This window comes from Amia ocellicauda, chromosome 3 (genome assembly GCF_036373705.1).
Source record: "Amia ocellicauda isolate fAmiCal2 chromosome 3, fAmiCal2.hap1, whole genome shotgun sequence".
Taxonomy (NCBI): domain Eukaryota; kingdom Metazoa; phylum Chordata; class Actinopteri; order Amiiformes; family Amiidae; genus Amia; species Amia ocellicauda.
This window is the reverse complement of record NC_089852.1, coordinates 34,848,951-34,869,831: the sequence shown is the minus strand read 5'-3', so window position 1 is coordinate 34,869,831 and position 20,881 is coordinate 34,848,951. Positions and strand designations below refer to the sequence as shown.

Sequence of the window (20,881 nt, the reverse complement as noted above, 5' to 3'; positions counted from 1 at the left end):
ATACGTCATTTCTACGTTTGATTGGACAGGAAACATTTGTACAGTATCTTAAACTTGTAATTCTAAATTTCCCCAAGTCTATTTCATTTAAACATGTGCATTTATGTTTTATCTAAAAGCTTTTAGTGAAACCAAGTTGAGTTGGTTTGAGATATTTACTGTCTTGAAATATATATATTCAAGGTCTAGGGTTGCATAACTCAGTGTTAAATATTAAGGGATCAAACTACACCAAAACAGAAGCTTTTATGGAGGATGCTTTCATCGTACTGGGAGAGGTCTGTTGGTCTTCATCTTTTATAACTGTAGATATGTCAGAAATCAAGTTTATGTACAGTAATTAATTTTCTTTGTTTGTCATATCATTGAAGGGGCTTTTTTTCCTTTTCTTTTGATTTTGATCAATTTGCGGTGGACCTCCTCTGTGACACTGGCACAGTAGCTGCTGGTTTATTATACAACCCATTGAAGGCCACTGATTGGCTGGCAGATTACAGTGTCTTTATGTCTCGTATAGCACTCTCCAGATATAGTGTAACTATTTGTCAGGGTGTACTGTGGCACACAAAAGTATCCTCTGTTCTGACAACGATCCCAGGAGCTGCAGTGTTGGTGACACCGAGTGTTGGGTTTCTCTCCCACAAAGAGAGGACAGTCCCCTGGGGGGGTTGTGTGTCTGCAGTCCTGTGACTACACTATTTGAGATTGCGTGCTTGTTCTGCTGCCCATAAATAACTAAATAACTGCATGAAAGGCAAGTTGCACCATCATTAGCTGTGCAAATAATTGCAGCCTGTTACTTTCATTTTCTATTTTTGAGACTTGTTGGGTGTTGTCTTTCACAAGATGTGAAGGAGATAAGGAAAGTTTGAGTTTTGTCTGTCTCAGAGCTCCAGTTTTGCTTTTTGGATTTTGTTTTTAACAGCTAACTCCCTGATGAACAAACTGTTATTATTTCTATTCATAATAAACTGCAGCTAAAGCAGTGAGAGGATTGGAGAAAATGAACCACACAAAACACACTGTTCAGCTTGAGAGGAGAAACGCTGAAGAAGTCAGATGCATTGATTTCGGTGGAGTGATGGTCAGAGGTTTTTTCCCTTCATGTTTGAACTGCGTTCCATCAACTGGAATCTTAGCATTTTTCTCTAAGCTGAATCAGTACTCATGGATAAACACGTATATTTTGTGTAAAGGTATATACTTAATCAGCAAATAACAATGTTTCAAATGAACGGTGTGAATACTTTTGATTTCAACTGTGTGTATTCAGTGTTTAACAGGATCATCCTTCTGTACTCAATCAGAAATGTATTATTATTATTTTTATTATTATCATGATGGACAGTGACCCACACTGTAGACACACAAAGCCAGTGCAGTGGCAGCAGAGTTGTCCGGCTGCCAGACACAGGGTTTCCTCCTGAAACGGCTGCTGGTGTTGTGAGATGGATTTAAGTAAATCATTTTCAAGCCCTATAGTAAATTCCGCCTGGAATAAACAAATGCATTTCATTGCATTCTGTTAATAACCATATAAACCAGTGCCTTATGAAGAGCACAGCTTATCCCTTGTTAGCATTTAACAGAAGCCTATTATATCCTCCAACACAGTTTTCTCGCATATTCTGAGCAATTACATGGTCAAAGTTTACGGTTTACCATATTATTAGAGCAATGATAAATTCAGTTCTAATGTTTTGTATATTACCCACTCATTGTTTTCTCATCAGGCATTTTGCCAGGTTTCTTGAATGGACTGAGTATGTATGCCCCTGAAGCTGCAGCGCTGGGTGGATGTGGGATTCTTGACAGTGCACTGCTTCTCTGCAGGGAGCCGGCCGCTGCTCCCACCACTTGTTCAGCTGCAGCGCACCAGATTAGTGTGGGAGATTTTTGTTGGAGCAGATCAGTGCGGCTGAAAGCTGTGTATACTCAAAAGCACTGCAGTCCCTGAGGGAGGGTGTTTCTAATGTACACAACATTTATTTGGTGTTATTTAGGCTTCAGACAAGGGTAAGACTTTGGGTAAGGCTAGGGATAGGATCCCATTCCCTAGGAGAAACACAGGTTGTTTTTTATTTGGTTAACTAACATGGACTGACTTTTGGTTTGTTCCTACCTTTAAATTATAGTGTTGGCTGAGATGGAGATTGTGCCTACTGTGAGGGCTAATAATAGGGTAAAGAAATAAGAAACCTGGAAATTAATGATTTCAAAAAGTCACAGCCTTCAGACCTGATCCCGTTGGCAGTTTGGTTTTCTACAGTACATCTTGGATGCATTAGACATCTAAGATGCAAGAGCTCTTTAATCCAGGTCAATTGTCTGATTCCAGGTTAATTATCTCCAGTTGTCAGCAGGAATTGTATAACAAAGTACAGTGTTTTTTACAATACAGATAAGATGCAGTAACATACCCTGCAGTTACCTTGTTGCACATTAACCAAACAAAATCCAGTTTTGGAACATGTACAAAATATATTTTTTTCCATAGAAATGTGGAGAAAAATGTCTATGAAGCATCATTTTGTTAAAAAGAAGGAAAAACAAAGCTGTGATGTATCTGTTGTCCATCACTAACTACAGCTCAAGGCACTCCTGACAAATTGGGAAATGAATTGCCTCTTTCCTCATTTGCATCCTCTTCTTGCCTCACTATAACAACAGATGGGTGTGAGCCACAAACACGCTTTAACGCAGATAGCAGCGGAGATGACTCCCTGGCTCTGGCCGAGTACGAGAGAAGTATTACCTGGCTCTCCTGCCACAGCAATCCGGCCAGGACTAGTCCCGACAAGAACTAGATGAAAACATGTTTTTAACTTTTGTATACTTCTTAATGTGATTTATTAGAGTAAGCATAGAGAAGTACAATAATTAAATTCCTTTATGAAATCCATGCAGTAACAGTTGCAGCCTGCCTGGTTATTCTTTTAGCCATGATTTACAGGTATTTCCAGCTGGTGTCTGCACATGAACCAGTCAAAACAAGAGCGTTCAAAGACTTCCTTAGCTACGGTCTACCGGAACATGGAACACTGTGGGGTGTAGAACAAGCGGAAGTATTCCAGGCTTGTACCACACTCAGGGTTTTGATTTAATCCTCAGTAAACCAACCCTATTGCTTGAAATGGCAGCTCACGATTTGGATTTTAAATATTCACATATAGGTTTAAATCAATGACTACAGCCCTTAAAATTGGTCAAATACATTTTATTAACATGGAGTCATTAATGGGCTCTACTTTGGATCACCTAGCCTTTACATTGTATTTTCCCAGTGGACTCATTCAAGGTTGAAGTCACTCCAGCTGTGCAGCTCATCATAGACTACCAATCCAAAACATCTGCCAGGCAGTTGTAGAACAGCAGTTGCTTTACTTTATTCTCATATGCATATACAAATAGTGTTGAATGATTTAGATTAAGAGCATATTGTCAACTGAGTTTGTCGTCAGACTAATCCCATCAAGTCAAATAAATGCTCTGCATTAACCAGTTTTTCAACCAATCCTCCCCCCCCCCCTCCTCCTCCTCCCCTCAGAAGCCCACTGATCTCTGGCACTGAGAAAAAGAATAAAGCGACTATTAATAGCAACCAAGCCATGACATCATCCCTCGGTTATGCTCTGGGCCTCCAAGGATTCCTGTATTGCAATTATTGCATTGTTTTTTCCCCATCCCTGTTGAATGTTACAAAAATTGAAAAATTGAGACCTGAATAAGTTTGTACTTCAGAAGCAATATAAAATGTACACCAGCAAATACAGGAGTGTTACAGTTTCACAAACGTATGAAGATACCACAAATTAAAAAAATATATAGACCAGAATTATTCTGTATAAAATTTAAAGTGAATAGCAAATGCCATGGTTTTAATGCATTAGTCACATGAAGGTAGTCGGGACCAAGTTAGAAGTCATTCACAATTACCATTAAGTTCAGTTTGAGATGCCACAAACAAAGTGATTTTACCAGTCTAAAACCGGGAAGCTTCAAAAAGCTGAGTGACAAGCAAAGCAGAAGTAAATCAATGCCCTTATAATAAAAATTAAAGGTTAAAAATTCACATGCAATCTAATGAACACAGCCTTGGCTACAGTACTAAGCAAAGCCCCCCCCCACCCCCCCTGAAGAGGTTCATACACTGGGTGGGCACACCCTGGTCTCCCCGCACCACAGGGCCAGCTCACTCCTCGGTGGACATCTTGAGCAGGTACTCCTTGTCGATCTTGAAGAGCCGCCAGCCCTCCTCCAAAGAGAGGTCGGAGGCGCCGCGCCGCTTGTAGAACTCGATGGACGGCTTGTTCCACTCGGCCACGATGAAATGCATGCTGCTGCACCGCGTCTTCACAGCCGTCTGAGGGGGAAACGGAACGGGGGACATGTCACTGCATGTGCAGAATTAAAAAAAGGAGTCCTCAACAGCTCAAGGATGTCCTCACTTTCACAACAGACCAAGACAGGTAGGTGGAGATAATGCCCTTTCTCCCATATCCTCCAAGTTCATACTCCCCCACCTAGTATTCGGTCTATTTAAAATCAGAACCGCCCACCCCCCTCCTCCAACCCAACTAGTGAAGTAAAAGAACACTTACATGGCTGAGGTTCTTCAGGATTTCGGACCCTATTCCATACCCTGGAAAGAAATGTCAAAAGTCACAAAAGGAAATTTGTACCCCAGTGGCAGTTGGTGCATGCAAGATTCAAATTCAATTATCAGCTTCACTATCAAGTCCCACCCTCCCATCACATACCTCTGAACTCCTTCATCACATAGAAGTCTTCCAGGTACAGCAGTTTTCCGATCCAGGGGTCATAAGTGAAGTAGTACATGGCAAATCCTACAACAGTATGTCCTACAAAAGAGGAGATTAACACATTAGAAATGTAAGGTTCTTCATACCTAGATTCATTTTTTTTTTTTTTTGTAGCCAGAAACTGCAACAATCAAAGGCTACAATGTTAGTGCAAGTGAAGAAAGTTGGTCAGGTTTGTGCTGTTAAACATGCTTTGCAACGGTTTCACAGCCTGGACAAATCTTATTGGTTGTACAGGTTCACAAACCTGGGCCACATGCTTACTGGGAGTTTTTGAACATGCCAAAAAGCAACAGGTGGAGATATGTCAGTTTGCAGGACTGACGGTAGAGGCACGGTGATCCACAGTGTTGCATTTCTCCTCTTCATTGAAAGTTTAATGCCTCGGACAAAATCCTGAATCTGAAGCCTACGATAGCTGCAGAATTGAAAGTGTGAGGTCTGGGGAGTGGAATGTATGTCCTTTGGGCCTTACCTGGCATGTTATGATCATGTATCTTACAGTGTAACATCTTTCAGTTACCTCCCCGCCCACCCATGTACACGCCAAGGGCTGTGTACACGGCGAAGCTAGAGACTGTAACCTGAAGATTGGGGATAAATTAGAGAGACATTTCAAAAGGGTTACAAAATGCAGGGTCAACATTTTGCAGTGTTGTATGAAAAAGCAGAATTTTTAAAGTTTAACACTGCTAATTTAACAGCCTTCAGAAAGGTCAAGTGTTAGCAACAGCTGATCAGAAAACGTACCAGTGTGAGAATATTTATAAAAACCCACAGGAAACGGATGTTTGAATGTTTCGGTTGCAACTGCGAGCAAGAGCGAAACTGGTGAAAACTACTCATGCAACAACGCTATTTCACATGATGAAATGCATCAGTTTTGAAAGGGCTGTGATTATACATTGCCTACAAACTATGGGAAATGCTCATTCCGTTTAAAATCGTACCCTCGGCTGTTTGATGATCCTTGGGCACTTCTGCCACCACACAGTGATAGAAGGGGTGATCCCCGAAGCCATCCTCCAGCAGCTCTGCAACAGCAACGAAGCATGGGGTAAATACAGGAGATGCACATTTAAATCTCTACAACAAAGAGCTATGGGGTGAATACAGCAGATGCAAGACTTAAATATTCTACATCAACTCCGAGTGCCTGCGTACCTTTTTCAGTCAGTATCACTTGATCCTCCATTTCTTCATATTTCGCAAGTTCCTGGAAGAAAATGGAAATGTTAGCGCACAGAAACTGTGCATCTGCAACGTCCAAGCGATGCAAAAAAAGCAAAGCGCTGACGGCAACACTTAAGACCCGTCGGGCCAAGAATAAAACTGGACGGCATCCAAGTGAACCAACAGCCCTAGTAGATAAATAGGAAGTTATAATTTCCAGACTGCGTCATTTTATGAAGTCTTTGGAGTATCCTCTCAACTCAATAGCATTCCCACACCTCTTACTGGCACAGCATTCAAACCACAAACGCGGTCCATGGTGCTTCATGCAATTCAAGATTGAGGGAACAGGTTTTCGGGGTGTAGTGAAATAAGATCTTCAACACGAACTGAACCAGCTCAAACAAACAAAACAGAGGACATCATAGTCAACAAAAACCACCTCAAACCAACAGGGAGCAGGGGGTTACGAGGATGGGGTGTTGGGTAGGTAACAGTAGGAGCAGCAGCGCCGACACGAGAGCCCAGCCAGTCCGGTCAAAACAAAAACAGCCTGCGTGACGTCACGGCTTTACCTTTATGAGGCGCAGTATGTCCGACACGTCACTGGGTTCCGCTTTCCGTAATATAAAATTGGCCATTTTCTTCTTTTACTCTTTTTCCCTTTTCTCACGAGTCCTCTGTATGTGAAGAGAAGCAAGAGGTGTTTCTTCATTCGTTTCCCAGGAGTTTTTCCTCCGCAGTCAGTCTGGGATCCTGACCCCTGTGTGAACAGATTACATGCAGGACGGGCTCGCTGCGTCGCCGGCTGTGAAAATGAAGTTTCTTTGTCTGGGGCAGCCTGTATTTATAGAGTCGGTGGGGGATGGGCGGGCTCAGTGGACTCGGCTTGAGCGCATTGGCCAATCACAGCGTGCGGTGTGAGTGACACCTCTGTTTATGTTGTGGCGTGTGTTTGTTTCTATTGTGCGGAGGGGTCGTGCACTCTGGGCCGGCCTCCGTGTTGCATAAACAGCAGCTGTGCACTTGACCTACCTTCCCCATACTTCATCTGTCTGCGGACCTCCTTTCAGCCGATGCAAACGTTTCCTGGTGACAAAACGTCTTATCTTATTTCTGCATATCAGTAATCCAAAATTATTCACGTTACTGGAACTTAATGGGGGTTTTTTTCAACGCAGATATATACGTTGTTGATGTTTCTATTTGTGTGTGTGTGTGTGTAGGTTATATATTATTGCTTTTATTGTATCGGTGTAGTTTGTCTAAGTTAAATATCCAAACTTTGAACCAAAATGGAAACCCTCAGTGTATTTTGCGAGGTTTCTTTAGTTTGATATTTGTATATATTTACTTTGACATATATATATATTTAAAATGTGCAAGTTAAAAATGGATTCAGATATATTTATTTAAGATCATTTAATGTCACGACGTAGCCCGTCTGTGACTGCAGGTGTGTATGCATGTGGTTTTGTGTGTTTAAATTCGTGTTTGCGTATTTATATGGGCGGTTTTGTGTGCTTGTTGAATGCATACAATGAAATGACATTTTAAAAAGAGTTTTTCATTTTTATATCCGTGTTATCTGATCTGGAACAATGCCAATAATGGTCCTGCCAAAACAGGCCAATTTTGTGATTTTGCTGATGTGGATAAAGGTTAAAGATTGTGTGTTATAAATGTGTCCAAATCCACCAGACAGGAGGCACCGGACAGGTTGTCAGTCTAGAATTCCTGGAATGTTCCTGCATTTCTCAAAACCTGCTCAAGTACACCTGTCCCACCCCGCCCCCCTCCGACCAGCTGGAGACTGGAAAATAGGTCACAAATCTGCATTATTATTCTTCCTTGTACTCTGTCAAGCAGTTTAGCTGCCTATTTGGCTTTTTATCCTGTCCCATTCACACCAAAAACAATTGCAATTATACATTTGCAGGAGAATGATGATGATAATATAAAGTGGTTTGACAACAAAACTAAAAGTAAGCTACAGCATGATTCTTCTTCTTCTTCTTCTTCTTCTTCTTCTTCTTCTTCTTCTTCTTATTTAGCAGATGCCCTTATCCAGGATGACTTACAAAATATAAGAGCAATACAAAGTGCAATAATACAGGACAGTTCCAAGTATAATGCAATTTACAAATTCCTATTTGCATGAGTGTATAGGAAATATACAGTAAACAAATATAAGTTTTACACTGTACAGTACAGCATCCATGAAATACAAGACAGAGTAATTCAAGCACAGCAAGAAATATGCTGTTCATTACATTAATATAACTTTGCATATGTATTTGCCACTTGAATTGACACACAATTAATGTGTGTGTTGGTGTTCTCAAGGCCTGATTGTTTTAACACACTGCTTGCTGGTCTTCCTAAACATGTGCTGAACAGGTTGCATTGTGTCCAGCTGCTCAGATCCTAACCACAAATAAGGTGAACGAGCATATCACTCCTGTTTTAGCTCCCTTGCATTGGCTCCCTGTGGATTTCAAAATACAGTGTAAAACACTGCTGCTCACAGTCAAGGGAAGGTGGGGCAAGATGCTCATATTGAGTAAGGAACGAAACAGCCATGGACTGGAAATGCTTGTGCAATGTCTATAAACTTAGAACACTACACAGAACAGAAAGTAAGAAAGCAAGACAAAAATATGCTCTCAAAGTATTTTTTCTTGAATTAACCACTTCGTTCATATGTTAAAGATACAACTAATGTTTATTCAGTAAACCTATCGAGGTTTCAGAAGTTATTTTGCAGCCAATGTCTTATTTAGTTATTTAAAAAAAAGTAATACACATTCAATCACTGTCTCTGTTAATAAAAACGCACTAACATGGAACAATTACCATTTTCAACCGGCGCAAAAGTCAGCTTGCCTGCTGTGCCCTAATGGCCCTATATTATCTCATGTGTGAAGCACTTTCTCTGTTCCAGTGCCTACAGTCGAGTAAAGTTCAACTAGATGGAAACATAAATCTGCAATGGAGACATGTAAGAAATCAAATATGTTTTCTTTATTTGAGATTGAACAGCCATTTCCTCCGCGAAAGGAATGTAGGTATTGTTTCTTCAAAGAAAGGAAGAAAGATATTCACTTGGCAGATTTCTCATGCTGATCTGGATCCAGAGAAAGCTCCCCGTTTACAAACGTGTGGTGCGCTGCCACTCGAGGCATTACGGTACGTACGTCGTGGGTTACGTACGTCCACCCGGAAGTGTCTTGCCAGCGTTGCCTGTCAACTTGAAGTGTGTAGAGGTTGTGTAGGTAATAATTACCTAAAGATGCTGTCTCTGAGGTGAGTGAGTTTGTAAAAATACTAAACATACACAAGGCACAGGCCGACAAACAGCGTCCTCTTTATTGCAACGAGACCATACGTTTCCGTCAGCTTGTGAAAGTCGTGTTTTTTTGCTGTACGTCTACCCAGCTAGCTGTCTGAGACCCATGAATAAATCACGTTTCGACACGTTTCATTTATTTAAAAAGTTATTAAGAAAATAAGGACGCTTAATAAGGAGTTAAGTGTGAGCTGCCTGGCAATACAACCTTTTAAAAAGTGAATCACTGGTATTAACTGTATTATTACAATGACAGACATATGAAACCCTTCTGGACTGAGTGTAGTTAAGGACCACGCCCAGAAGCGTTAGTTTCTGTTCATTTCATCAGCTGAATCTCTAATGAGCTGCAGACCTGTCACTGTTGGAAAACCAACTCATAATAAAAGAGCTATTCCTTTAATATATACAGCTCTGAATAGGACCGTGTACAAATACATAAAGCTGGTGATGGGGGTCGAGAATGGCCTGCCAAAAAAAAAGTAGATTTACTAGTGATGATTCAGTCTGAATGTTGTGACTGTTATGGGATGTTCTACTGCATAAGAAACGCAAGACAGCTGTGACTCCCAGCCTGAGTTATCTAACCATATTGGGATGGGTTAGTTTTGTGTAAAGGACCCACACACTTGCACTGTGCTATTCCTCCACGTTCAGTGGGTTATTGTAGTGTCATTTGTTTGCTCCCTGCAGGTCTGTGAAGTTGTCACCTAGATGCTTCTCTGTGTCAAATTAATCTGCAATGCTGATACTACTGATGACTATTAGTATTAGTAGTGATAAGGAATTGTAAAATGTCCTATGTATTCCAGTCGTGGGCAGTCAGATGCTGTAGGCTGTACAGGTGCAGTATAAATAGGGGAGTTTTTAGGAGTTTAATGTGCTTCTTCTGCAGATTACGGTTGCTGAGCGCTGCCTCCTCCCTGACAACCAGGGCTCTGTCATCAGGGCCTTCAGCTTCCCAGGGCAAGTCTCCTGACATGAAAGAAGGTAATAAACACACAACAATTAAGCAACCCAACACCAGCTTATTCTAATATCCACCTCAGGTGTCAATAAGATATTAACATGATCATAATAGTTTTTTGAAACTTACATTGAAATACCCTGGATTCAATCTGTTACAATCCAGTTAAAACACCTTACATTCAAAGAGTTTAAAAGGTGCTACTTAAAAACCCTTCTAAAACCCTTTACCATGTCAAGACTTTGAGGTGAATATTGTAAAGTAGGCCACCATTTTTAGATTGAGCTTCTCATCATGTTATTGTTTTTTACCCTACACTCCAGTCCTTCCCATGCCCCAGTGTTGATGTTGTTTCCCGTTTATCTCACAGTCAAATCCCAGTGAGCGCATGTTGCTGGGAAACCAGAGCTTGACAATGTAACAGAAGTGATTTTTGGGGAAATGTTAAAAACAGGTTTGAGTATGCCTAGTATATGCCCGACAGCAAGAGAGTGGGGTTAAACCACTCGTCCAGTAACATTCCCACTGATTTTACTCTGTGCGTTTCCTGGTTGTATTGATTTTTTAAAGGTCATGGAATGCAAAACATTCATCACCTTATTTTATTTCCCCTGCAGGACATTCACACTTGCTTCTGACTGATGGTGTGTTGGTAAAAACAGATAACTGCATGTGTTCATTAAGCATTCTAACACATGCAAATGGAAACCAATAAGGCCACTGGGAAATGCCTTTCTGTGTCAGGGCTGTTGAAGCACTTTGATTTATTAACAAGGTGATAAACACAGAAATGCTAAATTATTATTATTAAAATTGTTAAGATTAAAACGTTCATGCAACTTGGAGTTCTCTGTAAATCACCTCACAAACAGCCCTACTTTTGCGGGTTAAAGCAGCTCTATTGTAATCAGAGAGGTGTTAGAAAGGGTGCGGGGGGGCAGAGCTTTGTTGCTACTGTGCACGGGTGTTTGCGCTGTGCTCGTCTGTTGCTGTCTGTTATTCCATATCATTTCATTTTCCTTTGCTATTATACTTCAGCCAGTCCAAAGACTTTGATCCATTAGTTAGACTGCCAATTCTGCGATTCTGTTTAAAACAAACCGCTTTTCCTGATTTATTTTTGTTTTGCTGAAGAAAAAAAGAATTGAAAGTTGTATGCGTTAATTTTTGTGTCACTGTGTTGCCATAGAGAGAAAGAGAAAGACATGTTCCCTAGAGGAATGATGTGGGTTAAAGATGCAGCATTTGTACCTTTTCAAACAGTGAAACAATACATATTTGTTCCCCTGTGCTGTCAGAAGAATTATAGTGCATGTTTTTTTAAATCAAATAATAATAACACTACTACTACTACTACTACTACTAATAATAATAATAATAATAATAATAATAATAATAATAATAATAATAATAATACAAAGCATGCATTGGTTTAATCATGGATTTTCAAGAAATTGTGTTTACTGAAATGTCTATTTTCTCTAGTCAGGAATAGACTGAGAGAGATAGTGGGAGCTTCAACGAACTGGAGGTATAATTTTACATCCTACTGTGTGTCTCTTTGTTCTTGACTCCTGTCTGACATCGTCAAGCTCTTTGTGATTGTTTGCTTTTTTCATGGTTCATTGCTTATTTTTCTAAAACCAAAATATACGTTAGAAATGTTTGTACAGTTTTGTCTTTTGAAAAAAAATAAGTCACCCCCCCTAATTTGTGTATGGAAAAATGTATCGTCTTTTTGCTATTTAGTTACGTTTTAAAATAAGCACAGATCAACATAACTTTACCTGACATTTATTGATTATAGGATACAGATATGTCATGTATATTAACAATTGCATTAGATAGTAAAGGGAATACCAGCATTACAGTAGTACAGATAAGCTTGTTTACCTGAACCTACTGGGAGAGCACGTGAGCACAGTGCAGCGTCAGACAGGATACGAAGGTCCTCATGATGAATATGCGAATCCCATTGTGCATGAAGTTGAGTACTTTTATACTTTTGGATTTGATCTTATTACCATTTCTTCTCCTAGGTAAATCCCTTTTGGGTGGTACTTTAATAAAGAGGTGCCAGCTCATTATCATATAGAATATAGGAATGCCAATTTCTATACACCCTCTTGCTCCATTGTCTCTGTCTCTTAGACGAGTTCACACCAAGAGCAGGGGTAAGATTGGGCTTGTTTGCATGTAACTGGAATTTATGACATTATTCATTCTGAAATTGATCTGCATTAATTGATCAATCAGTAGTAGTAGATATTATATTGTTATAATAAATAGAATACAGTGATTATTCATATCCTATCTCTGCTAGTACCCAAACGTTTCCAAATTAAATGAACAAGGTTTTAACTTATTTTCATATACCTCTGTTATATAAAATAATACCTTAAATGTGTGTAGAAAATGTAACTCAATTTTCCTTACATTTGTTTTTTATAGATCCCTCCATAAATAAACACAGGACTTTGGAGTGTGGAAGAGTATAGAATAGGTAGTGAAGTTCAGAATATTACAGCAGGCCTTACTGATTTGATTTAGCCACGAGAAATCCATTCTGCTATTTTTTCCAGTCATAAATCAAGTGACCTTAAGTTATGCAAAGTATTAATGACAGCTTCCTCTTGTGTAACTGATACTGAAGAAGACAATTCCCTGCTACTTGATGCGTGAGGTTTGCTTGCTCTGATGCACACTGCCCCCTAGTGTTATCTTTTATCTGCTCAGAGCTGTGCCTGTGCCCTGGAGTGGGACAGCAGTTCTGTCCCTGTCCTGTACAGTAGTGCTGTCTCCAGACTGACGCTGTGTCCCTTATTCAGTGACCACAGGAAGGCAATGCAGGAGCGGGCGTCTCTGAGCTCCCAGCTGGCCAGCAGTCAGGAGGACCTGCCTGTGCGGACCATGAAGGACAGCCTGATCGAAGTGCTGCTGCCGCTGGGGAGCCAACCCACGCTGCGTGAGAAATACCTCACCATGCACAACAGCGTCAGGTGATTCATGTCTCTAATCCCCCCGACAAACCAGTGCGGCCCTAATTTGGTTATTAATTCCAGTCTTAGGGAGCCAGACCAAGAGCTCTCCTCATCTTCAGTATACTGTTTGTCTGTGTGTGTTTGTTTGCGTGTGAGTGTATGTGTGTGTGTGTGTGTGTGTGTGTTTATTTGTTTTTGTGTTTTACTCTGCAGGTGTGGGTTACTACACTGCTCAAAAAAATGAAGGGAACACGTAATCATCACAGTATAACACCAAGTCAGTTAAACTTCAGGGATATTGATCTGTCCAGTTAGGAAGCCTAAGCGATTGTGAGTCAATGTCACCTGTTTTCGTGCAAATGAAAGTGACAACAGGTGCACTGGAGCGGCAACAGCAAGACAAACCCCAAAAAGGGAATGGTTTTGCAGGTGGTGACCACAGACAATTGCTCTCTCCTTATCCTTCCTGACTGATTCTTCGCTAGTTTTGCATTTTGCTAGTGTCCTTGTCACTACTGGTAGCATGAGGCGGGACCTGCAGCCCAATCAGGTTGCACAGGTAGTCCAGCTCCTCCAGGATGCTGCTCCAGGATGATGTTGCAAGAAGGTTTGCTGTGTCTCCCAGTACAGTCTCAAGAGCATGGAGGAGATACCAAGAGATGGGCCGTTACATGAGGAGAGCTGGACAGGGCCGTAGAAGGGCATCAGCCCAGCAGCAGGACCAGTATCTGCTTCTTTGTGCGAGGAGGAACAGGAGGAGCACTGCCAGAGCCCTACAAAATTACCTTCAGCGGGCTACTGGTGTGCATGTTTCTGACCAAACTGTCAGAAACAGACTCCATGAGGGTGGCATGAGGGCCCGACGTCCTCTAGTGGGACCTGTGCTCACAGCCCAGCACCGTGCAGCTCAATTGGCATTCGTCAGAGAACACCAGAATTGGCAGGTCCGCCATTGGCGCCCCGTTCTCTTCACAGATGAGAGCAGGTTCACACTGAGCACATGTGACAGACATGAAAGAGTCTGGAGACGCCGTGGTGAACGTTATGCTGCCTGCAACATCATCCAGCATGACCGCTTTGGTGGTGGGTCAGTGAAGGTCTGGGGAGGCATCTCTTAGGAGGGTCGCACAGAGGTCATGCTAGCCAACGGTAGCCTGACTGCTGTTAGGTACCGGGATGAAATCCTCAGACCCATCGTCAGACCTTGCGCTGGTGCAGTGGGCCCTGGGTTCCTCCTGGTGCAGGACAATGCCCGGCCTCATGTGGCCAGAGTGTGTAGGCAGTTCCTGGATGATGAAGGCATTGATGCCATTGACTGGCCCTCACGTTCCCCAGACCTGAATCTAATTGAGAACCTTTGGGACGTTATGTATTGGTGCATCCGACACCGCCAAGTAGCACCACAGACTGTCCAGGAGCTCACTGATGCCCTGATCCAGGTCTGGGAGGAGATCCCCCAGGACACCATCCACTGTCTCATCAGGAGCATGCCCATACATTGTCGGGAGTGTGTACAGGCACATGGGAGTCATACACTGAGTCACATCAGTCACGCAAGTTGGAACAGCCTGTGATATCAATTGTTTACTTTGATGTTCGGTGCGAGTTTGAATTCAGCCCTCAGTCGGTTGGTGATTTTGGTTTCCATTGACCATTGTTACGTCTTTTTTTTCTCAACGAATTACTCAGTGTACAGTAAAGATTTTGATCTTTAATATATTTCGTTGATCGAGATCTGATGTGTGATTTAAGTGTTCCCTTAATTTTTTTGAGCAGTATAATTTGACCAGTTCTCCCCAGTGACAGAGCTCTATACTGGTTGCTTAGGTGTCATCTTAAAAGGAGTAGCTACCTAGTTCGGTCCGTGGGGAAAGGGAACGTGCAAAATGTGAGGGAGATCGGGAGAACATTTTTATTTGAGGGAGTCGAGTTGCCTGAATGGAGGCATGTGGAGCTAGTGTGAGTATAACTTGATTTATTTGTGTCTGTTTTCTGACAGGTTTGGCCGAATCCTTGAAGATCTTGATAGTTTAGCAGGTATGTCTTCAGCATGTTTTTGTTTATATTGAATTAAAAAGTAAAGTAACATAATAAATAAATACATGTCTCTGTTTTTGTTTGTAGTTCTTATTTGTTACACCCACACCAAAACGGACACTCTTGGGAGATCTCCGCTGTCTATAGTCACCGCCTTGGTGGATAAAATTGGTGAGTGTCTCTGGACTCTCCTCACATGTTCTTTGAAACCTTCAGGACTGAGAGAGAGCAGCTCACTGATTGGACAGCTAATCATTCAACTTGTTTGCTTCAGTTCTATCAAGGACAGGCTAATACCATATGACAGTTGTGTAGTTTGTTTTTCCCTGATATGACTGTTTGTGGGTCAGATTGATGGGTAAATGTAAATTATTTATATCATACTGTGGGTACCATGAAAACGGATAAAAAAAAAATCTTATTGTAATGTTCAGTGTATTTTTTTAAAAAGCAATTGAATGTGTTTTTACAGACATGAGGAAGAACATTATTTACCCAGACTGCGACATCAAGTTTACAGGGCATGTGACCTGGGTGGGCAAAACCTCGATAGAAGCCAAGATGCATGTGACCCAGGTAGAGTGTGAAATGCAGTTCCCCTTTGATGAATTGGAGATAATATTGCACTTTGGGTGAAAAGCCCTGCTACATATTTCCTCAACTCAAATGAGCTCAAACTGACAATGTCTACACAGTCTTTATACTGAAGTGGTGCTGCTTTCTCCCCAGCTCCATGATGGTGCCTTTAGTCCAGTCTTAGACGCCACATTCGTGATGGTGGCCCGGGACCCGGAGAATAAGCGGTGAGCAAGTCATCAGTACAGATGAACATGACACTGCACACCTTCCTGAAGTTCTTATACAGCACAAAGACAATATAATCATTTCTGTAATCTGGGAGTTGCTGCACTTTATTTAAAAAGAGTTCAGAAGTTGCCTGCTTATGGTTTATGCAGAGATCGTGAAACAGTAGAACCTGTAGAGGCCTTGTAATTCTCTTATAGGAGTTTCAGGGCCTGAATTAAAGGTCACTGAGGCAAATTATCTGCACACTTAATTACTCTCTGTATTACAGCGTCTTTGTATTTCTCACGAGAGTGGGTGTACCTCTGTTTGATTGGTGGCTGTTCTTTTTCCAGGGCTGCCTTTGTCAACCCACTGAAGCCTGAGGGACCAGAGGAGGAGCGTCTCTTTCAGCAAGGAGAAAGTAAGGGTTCACACTCACACCTTGAATGTGTAAAGCAGTCTGTATAATGTAAAGATAAAGGTTGTTAAATACTTCAGTAGCTCAGCTTTTTATATCTATATTTGTATATACATGTATAAACCGATCAGCCATAACACTATGACCCCTACAGGTGAAGTGAATAACTGATAATCTCGTTATCATGGCACCTGTCAGTGGGTGGGATATATTAGACAGCAAGTGAACATTTTGTCCTCAAAGTTGATGTGTTAGAAGCAGGAAAAATGGGCAAGTGTAAGGATCTGAGCGACTTTGACAAGGGCCAAATTGTGATGGCTAGACAACTGGGTCAGAGCATCTCCAAAACTGCAGCTCTTGCAGGGTGTTCCCGCTCTGCAGTGGTCAGAGAGATAGAAAAATATAAATATGTTGTTCTCCTGGAGCCCCCTGTGCCTGATGCAGTGTTGTCCCCCCCAGTAAACAAGACCAGGAGGGTGGAGCTGAGCACGGCCTCGCTGCTGAAGGTGGCCCCCACGGCCGAGGAGAGGAAGATTGTGCACAGCCAGTTCCTCAGCACGCTGGACTCCAAGTCAGTTGCTTGCCACACACACACCCTCACAGGGCTGCTCTGCCAGGGCTATTTCAGTGGGGGGCGGCCCTGGGCCTGGAGTGGGCCACTGTCCTGCAGGGATTGCGAATCTTTCAACCCCCTCCCGTTCACAATCTGGAGACCAAGCTGAATGTGCTTTGGGTGGAAGGGAAAGATATTGTAAGACCAGGCCCAAGGTTTCCCACCACTGGGTTATATTACTGTCTTCACTGGTGCTCTCTCTATTTGCTATGCTGCTTACTGTTTTTTTTGTATGGTTACTGTAAACGCCGGACACAATACACAGGGAGAGAGAGAGAGTCTCGGGTTCCGGTGGTGTCTGGGCTTTATTGAGGGGTAGATTGGACCAGTAGGGGGAACACAATAAGGGGAAATACAAAACAAGGACACAAATGTTTACACAAACAGGGTGCTCCGGGCAGCAAGGGGTCGTAGTGGGAGTCCTCCTCAGCGGGTTAGCTGCCTCCGTCGGGGAAGGAGAGGGATTAAATAGAGAAGGCACAGCTGCCGCCGATGTCACAATTGCCTCGGTGCTCATTGCCCGCAGCTATGAGTCCACAGCCTGTTTGCGAGGGAGCAGACAACACAGCTGCGGCACATGAGCACCTAATCAGCGAGTGCCAGCAGCAGCCGTGCCGTGACGGACAGCAGCTTGTCACAGTTACAATGTCCAAATGCTGTTTTGGATGGGCGAAGAGTAGTGGAGTGCCAGGTGCTTGTCACTGGGCAGACCATACCTTTGTAGGGAAGGTTAAGCTCCACACTATGAGAAATCACCAGTGTTGGGAGCCCGCTGTGTAGTCTGTTCATGTAGGTGAAATGCAGGGGTTTTTCGGTATTCCTGGAGGCGAGTTTCTCCCTCAGGGTTCATGCCTGTGTCTTACAGGACGGTCAGTTTCCGCAGCCGAGTGCTACCTCCCAACTCGGTGTGGATGGAGGACGCCAAGCTGAAGGGGCTGGAGATCTGTCACCCACAGGTACACAGTGGGGAGGGAGAGAGGGAGAGGAAAAGAATTCAGGCTTCTTTTGTGCTGCTGTTTGATCCATTTCATATTTCGTGAGCACTCCTTCAGAATAAAGAGGAGAAAAAGGTATTTGATTGTGATTTTAATCTCTCACTGTCCATGTATGCCAGTTGTTCTACACAGCTTATAATACTCAGCAACTGGAGTCGGCCTGCATTCAAAAGCCTGAAAACTGAAATGTCTCCAATCTCTTACCCGTGTCCCCCTTGCATGTTGACACCCCACCCTGCGAGGCTGTGCAGGAACATGACGTCTAACTAGAGCAATCGTGTGGCTGAATGCTTTTTGGCCTCTTTCTTTTTGTAGGAGCGCAACATTTTCAACAGGATATTCGGAGGGTTCCTCATGAGGAAGGCGTATGAGCTGGGCTGGGCCAATGCCTGTGCTTATGGGTGAGGAGCTGCGGTGTTTCCTCAACCTTTTCAAGCCTCTGACACAACAACTGAACTGATCATGCTGGGAGGCCCATTCTAAGTCAAATTATACATTTTTGAAATTACTTTGTGAAAAAACTGAGCTTGCCCTACAATGTCAGTTGTGTAATTCTGGTAGGACATCTTTATTTGGTCTTTTATTTCTGTGATGAACATCTTTTCCAAAACTGCATGGTACACCTGAAATTAGAAACAATTGATGATACAGATGATGTGTAATTTAGAATCGTGCAACATTTTGCACATAAATGAAATTGAGGGATACAGTTTGGGCTACATTTTGGTCTGGGCTAAAAGGTTAAGTCCCCAGTATTCCTAGGCTTTCATTGAGGTATGGGTTGCATTTTTACTTGTTTTACTCGATCGGGTGTAGATGTGTAAGGGCCTAGTCTAAAATGTTGGTGTTGGCTTGGGTTGGGGTTCAGACTGTTGTTTGGTATAATAACACTGGTATAATTGCATTCTGGCAGGTAGTAGTAGTAGTAAATGTTCCAGTTCGAGTTATGAGAGGCACACTCTCCATAGATATCCATATAAACCACTCTTCTCATGATGATAGTGGGTCTAGGCCATACCTGGTTGCAGTGGATGACATCCTGTTCCAGAAGCCAGTGGAGGTGGGATCCTTACTGCTGCTCTCCTCACAGGTAACGCACAGCTGTTTCCTAACGGCTCGAAATTGAGTAACCTTGGTTCAAATTATAAGTATGTGTGTGTGTGTGTAATTTCCATTTCTAAAATATGAATTTAACACACACAGCTGATTCCTCTGAAAGCTGATGTTCCAAGCTGCAGTAGTCTGTTCTGAATGGAACCGGATTATGTAACTTTCTTTGTATTATTATTGTTGTAGAGTTCATTGTGTGTTCAGTTTTCATGTACTGAGGCTGTCCTGTTACAGGTGTGCTACACAGAGGAAACGTACATCCAGGTCAGAGTTCACACAGAGGTGTTTGACGCTATGACCCGGCAGCACAACACCACCAATGTATTCCACTTCACGTTCTGCTCCCAGGAGGAGGTCCCACAAGTTGTCCCCAAAAGCTACGGAGGTCAGATTTCCTTCCATCCTTCCCTGCTTTTCTTTACACTCAGCTGGACTATTTTCTTGATCTCTTTTTTACCTTTTCAGTCTCATCAATTGTAATAGATGTTTGCATGCTCTAATTAACAAATGTAAAGATACAAATCTTATCTTACTCCAGATGTAATTGAAACAGTTTTCTTACTCAGCACGGAAGCTAGACAGCAAGGTTTATTAGGGGAGATAAGAAAGGGGGTGACTCCAGGGGCTAAGGAGGTTAATGCACTTGTTGTTTTGCAGAATCCATGCTGTATTTGGATGGGAAGAGGCACTTTGATCTGACCATGAAGGGAGGCACAGTAGCCTGAGGGAGGGAGAGCTGACAGAAGAGCAACACACCAAAGCCTTTACTCTGCCCATCGCCCTGCTACCCTGCCTGTGGGGGCAGAAGGGCTTCCATTTTCAGCCAATGTTTCAGAATCTATGTTATGCTTGATAGCTCTGCTGCCCTGCCAGTGGTGAAGGGCCATATTCACATGAGCTTTGAGGAGGGGATTAGTGGAGATACTGCAGACTCCATGCTGGGATTCACTGACACTACCTTTACAACAGGAAAACACGGGTCCTTATTATACTGGATTATGTACTTTCTCTGTCCATGAATGGGGAAGGGCAAAGCCCTCTATTTCACCATGGTGTCACCAAGGGGCAAGCCAGGCTTGAAGATCTTCAGGCACCGGTTTGTGATTTCAGGTTTAAATGACCAAACAAAACACACATGGGTAAATTAAAAAAAAAAAAAAAACACAGCCACAACACTGCCCCTTGAAATTCCAAGACTGTACACTCCAAGCACTTACCATATAGTCACACTCTTTATATTGCTCAAAATATTATATAATAGTACTTATGAACACCATCCACATTTGCCTTTTGGATTATGATGGCTGAATCTTTCATGTTATCAATTGTATTTCAAAAACTGACTAAATAAATCAAGTTGTATCCGCTGGGAGATAAGTCTAAAGTCACATTCTTACAAGTCACAGTAACAAATGTCATTATATAATATAGGATACATATATATGATACATATATCATATCTATATCATATACACGTAATGATTGTTATTTTCAGCAAACTTAACGTGTAAATATTTGTATGAAAATAAAAAGATTCAACAACTAAGACATAAACTGAACAAGTTTCACAGACATTTGACTAACAGAAATGGAATAATGTGTCCCTGAACAAAGGGGAGTCAAAATCAA

The 20,881-nt window shown here is 42.3% G+C and overlaps 2 protein-coding genes across 4 annotated transcripts; one reads left to right on the top strand and one right to left on the bottom strand.

Annotated features, from left to right (window-relative positions):
• Positions 1 to 3,201: 3,201 nt before the first annotated feature.
• On the bottom strand, positions 3,202 to 6,830 carry LOC136746573 (diamine acetyltransferase 1). The gene is made up of 6 exons (XM_066699165.1): positions 6,572 to 6,830; positions 5,988 to 6,039; positions 5,774 to 5,857; positions 4,761 to 4,862; positions 4,602 to 4,642; positions 3,202 to 4,363 (listed from the first exon to the last, which is right to left on the bottom strand). The coding sequence occupies exons 1-6, from the start codon at positions 6,635 to 6,637 to the stop codon at positions 4,193 to 4,195; spliced, it is 516 nt and encodes a 171-aa protein (XP_066555262.1). The 5' UTR covers positions 6,638 to 6,830; the 3' UTR covers positions 3,202 to 4,192.
• A 2,348-nt stretch (positions 6,831 to 9,178) lies between these two features.
• Positions 9,179 to 20,425, top strand: acot9.1 (acyl-CoA thioesterase 9, tandem duplicate 1). 3 transcript variants are annotated; one of them, XM_066699162.1, is made up of 16 exons: positions 9,179 to 9,302; positions 10,241 to 10,335; positions 10,930 to 10,956; positions 11,798 to 11,843; positions 13,141 to 13,311; positions 15,293 to 15,330; positions 15,418 to 15,501; positions 15,803 to 15,906; positions 16,060 to 16,133; positions 16,470 to 16,537; positions 16,994 to 17,105; positions 18,013 to 18,103; positions 18,458 to 18,543; positions 19,145 to 19,232; positions 19,487 to 19,637; positions 19,910 to 20,425. In XM_066699162.1, the coding sequence occupies exons 1-16, from the start codon at positions 9,289 to 9,291 to the stop codon at positions 19,975 to 19,977; spliced, it is 1,317 nt and encodes a 438-aa protein (XP_066555259.1). In that variant the 5' UTR covers positions 9,179 to 9,288; the 3' UTR covers positions 19,978 to 20,425. The 3 variants fall into 3 exon arrangements, with proteins under 3 accessions (XP_066555259.1, XP_066555260.1, XP_066555261.1); XM_066699163.1 differs by lacking the exon at positions 10,930 to 10,956; XM_066699164.1 differs by lacking the exons at positions 9,179 to 9,302; positions 10,241 to 10,335; positions 10,930 to 10,956 and adding an exon at positions 10,973 to 11,087.
• Positions 20,426 to 20,881: the final 456 nt, after the last annotated feature.

Excerpts from the sequence above, each read along its gene's own strand:
- LOC136746573 (XM_066699165.1), bottom strand. The coding sequence starts at position 6,637 with ATGGCCAATTTTATATTACGGAAAGCGGAACCCAGTGACGTGTCGGAC. Across the intron at positions 5,858-5,987 it reads AGTGATACTGACTGAAAAAG|AGCTGCTGGAGGATGGCTTC; the intron begins GTACGCAGGCAC and ends TTGCTGTTGCAG. Across the intron at positions 4,863-5,773 it reads GGATCATCAAACAGCCGAGG|GACATACTGTTGTAGGATTT; the intron begins GTACGATTTTAA and ends CCTCTTTTGTAG.
- acot9.1 (XM_066699162.1), top strand. Across the intron at positions 10,336-10,929 it reads GTCTCCTGACATGAAAGAAG|GACATTCACACTTGCTTCTG; the intron begins GTAATAAACACA and ends TTTCCCCTGCAG. Across the intron at positions 18,544-19,144 it reads GCCAATGCCTGTGCTTATGG|TGGGTCTAGGCCATACCTGG; the intron begins GTGAGGAGCTGC and ends TCATGATGATAG.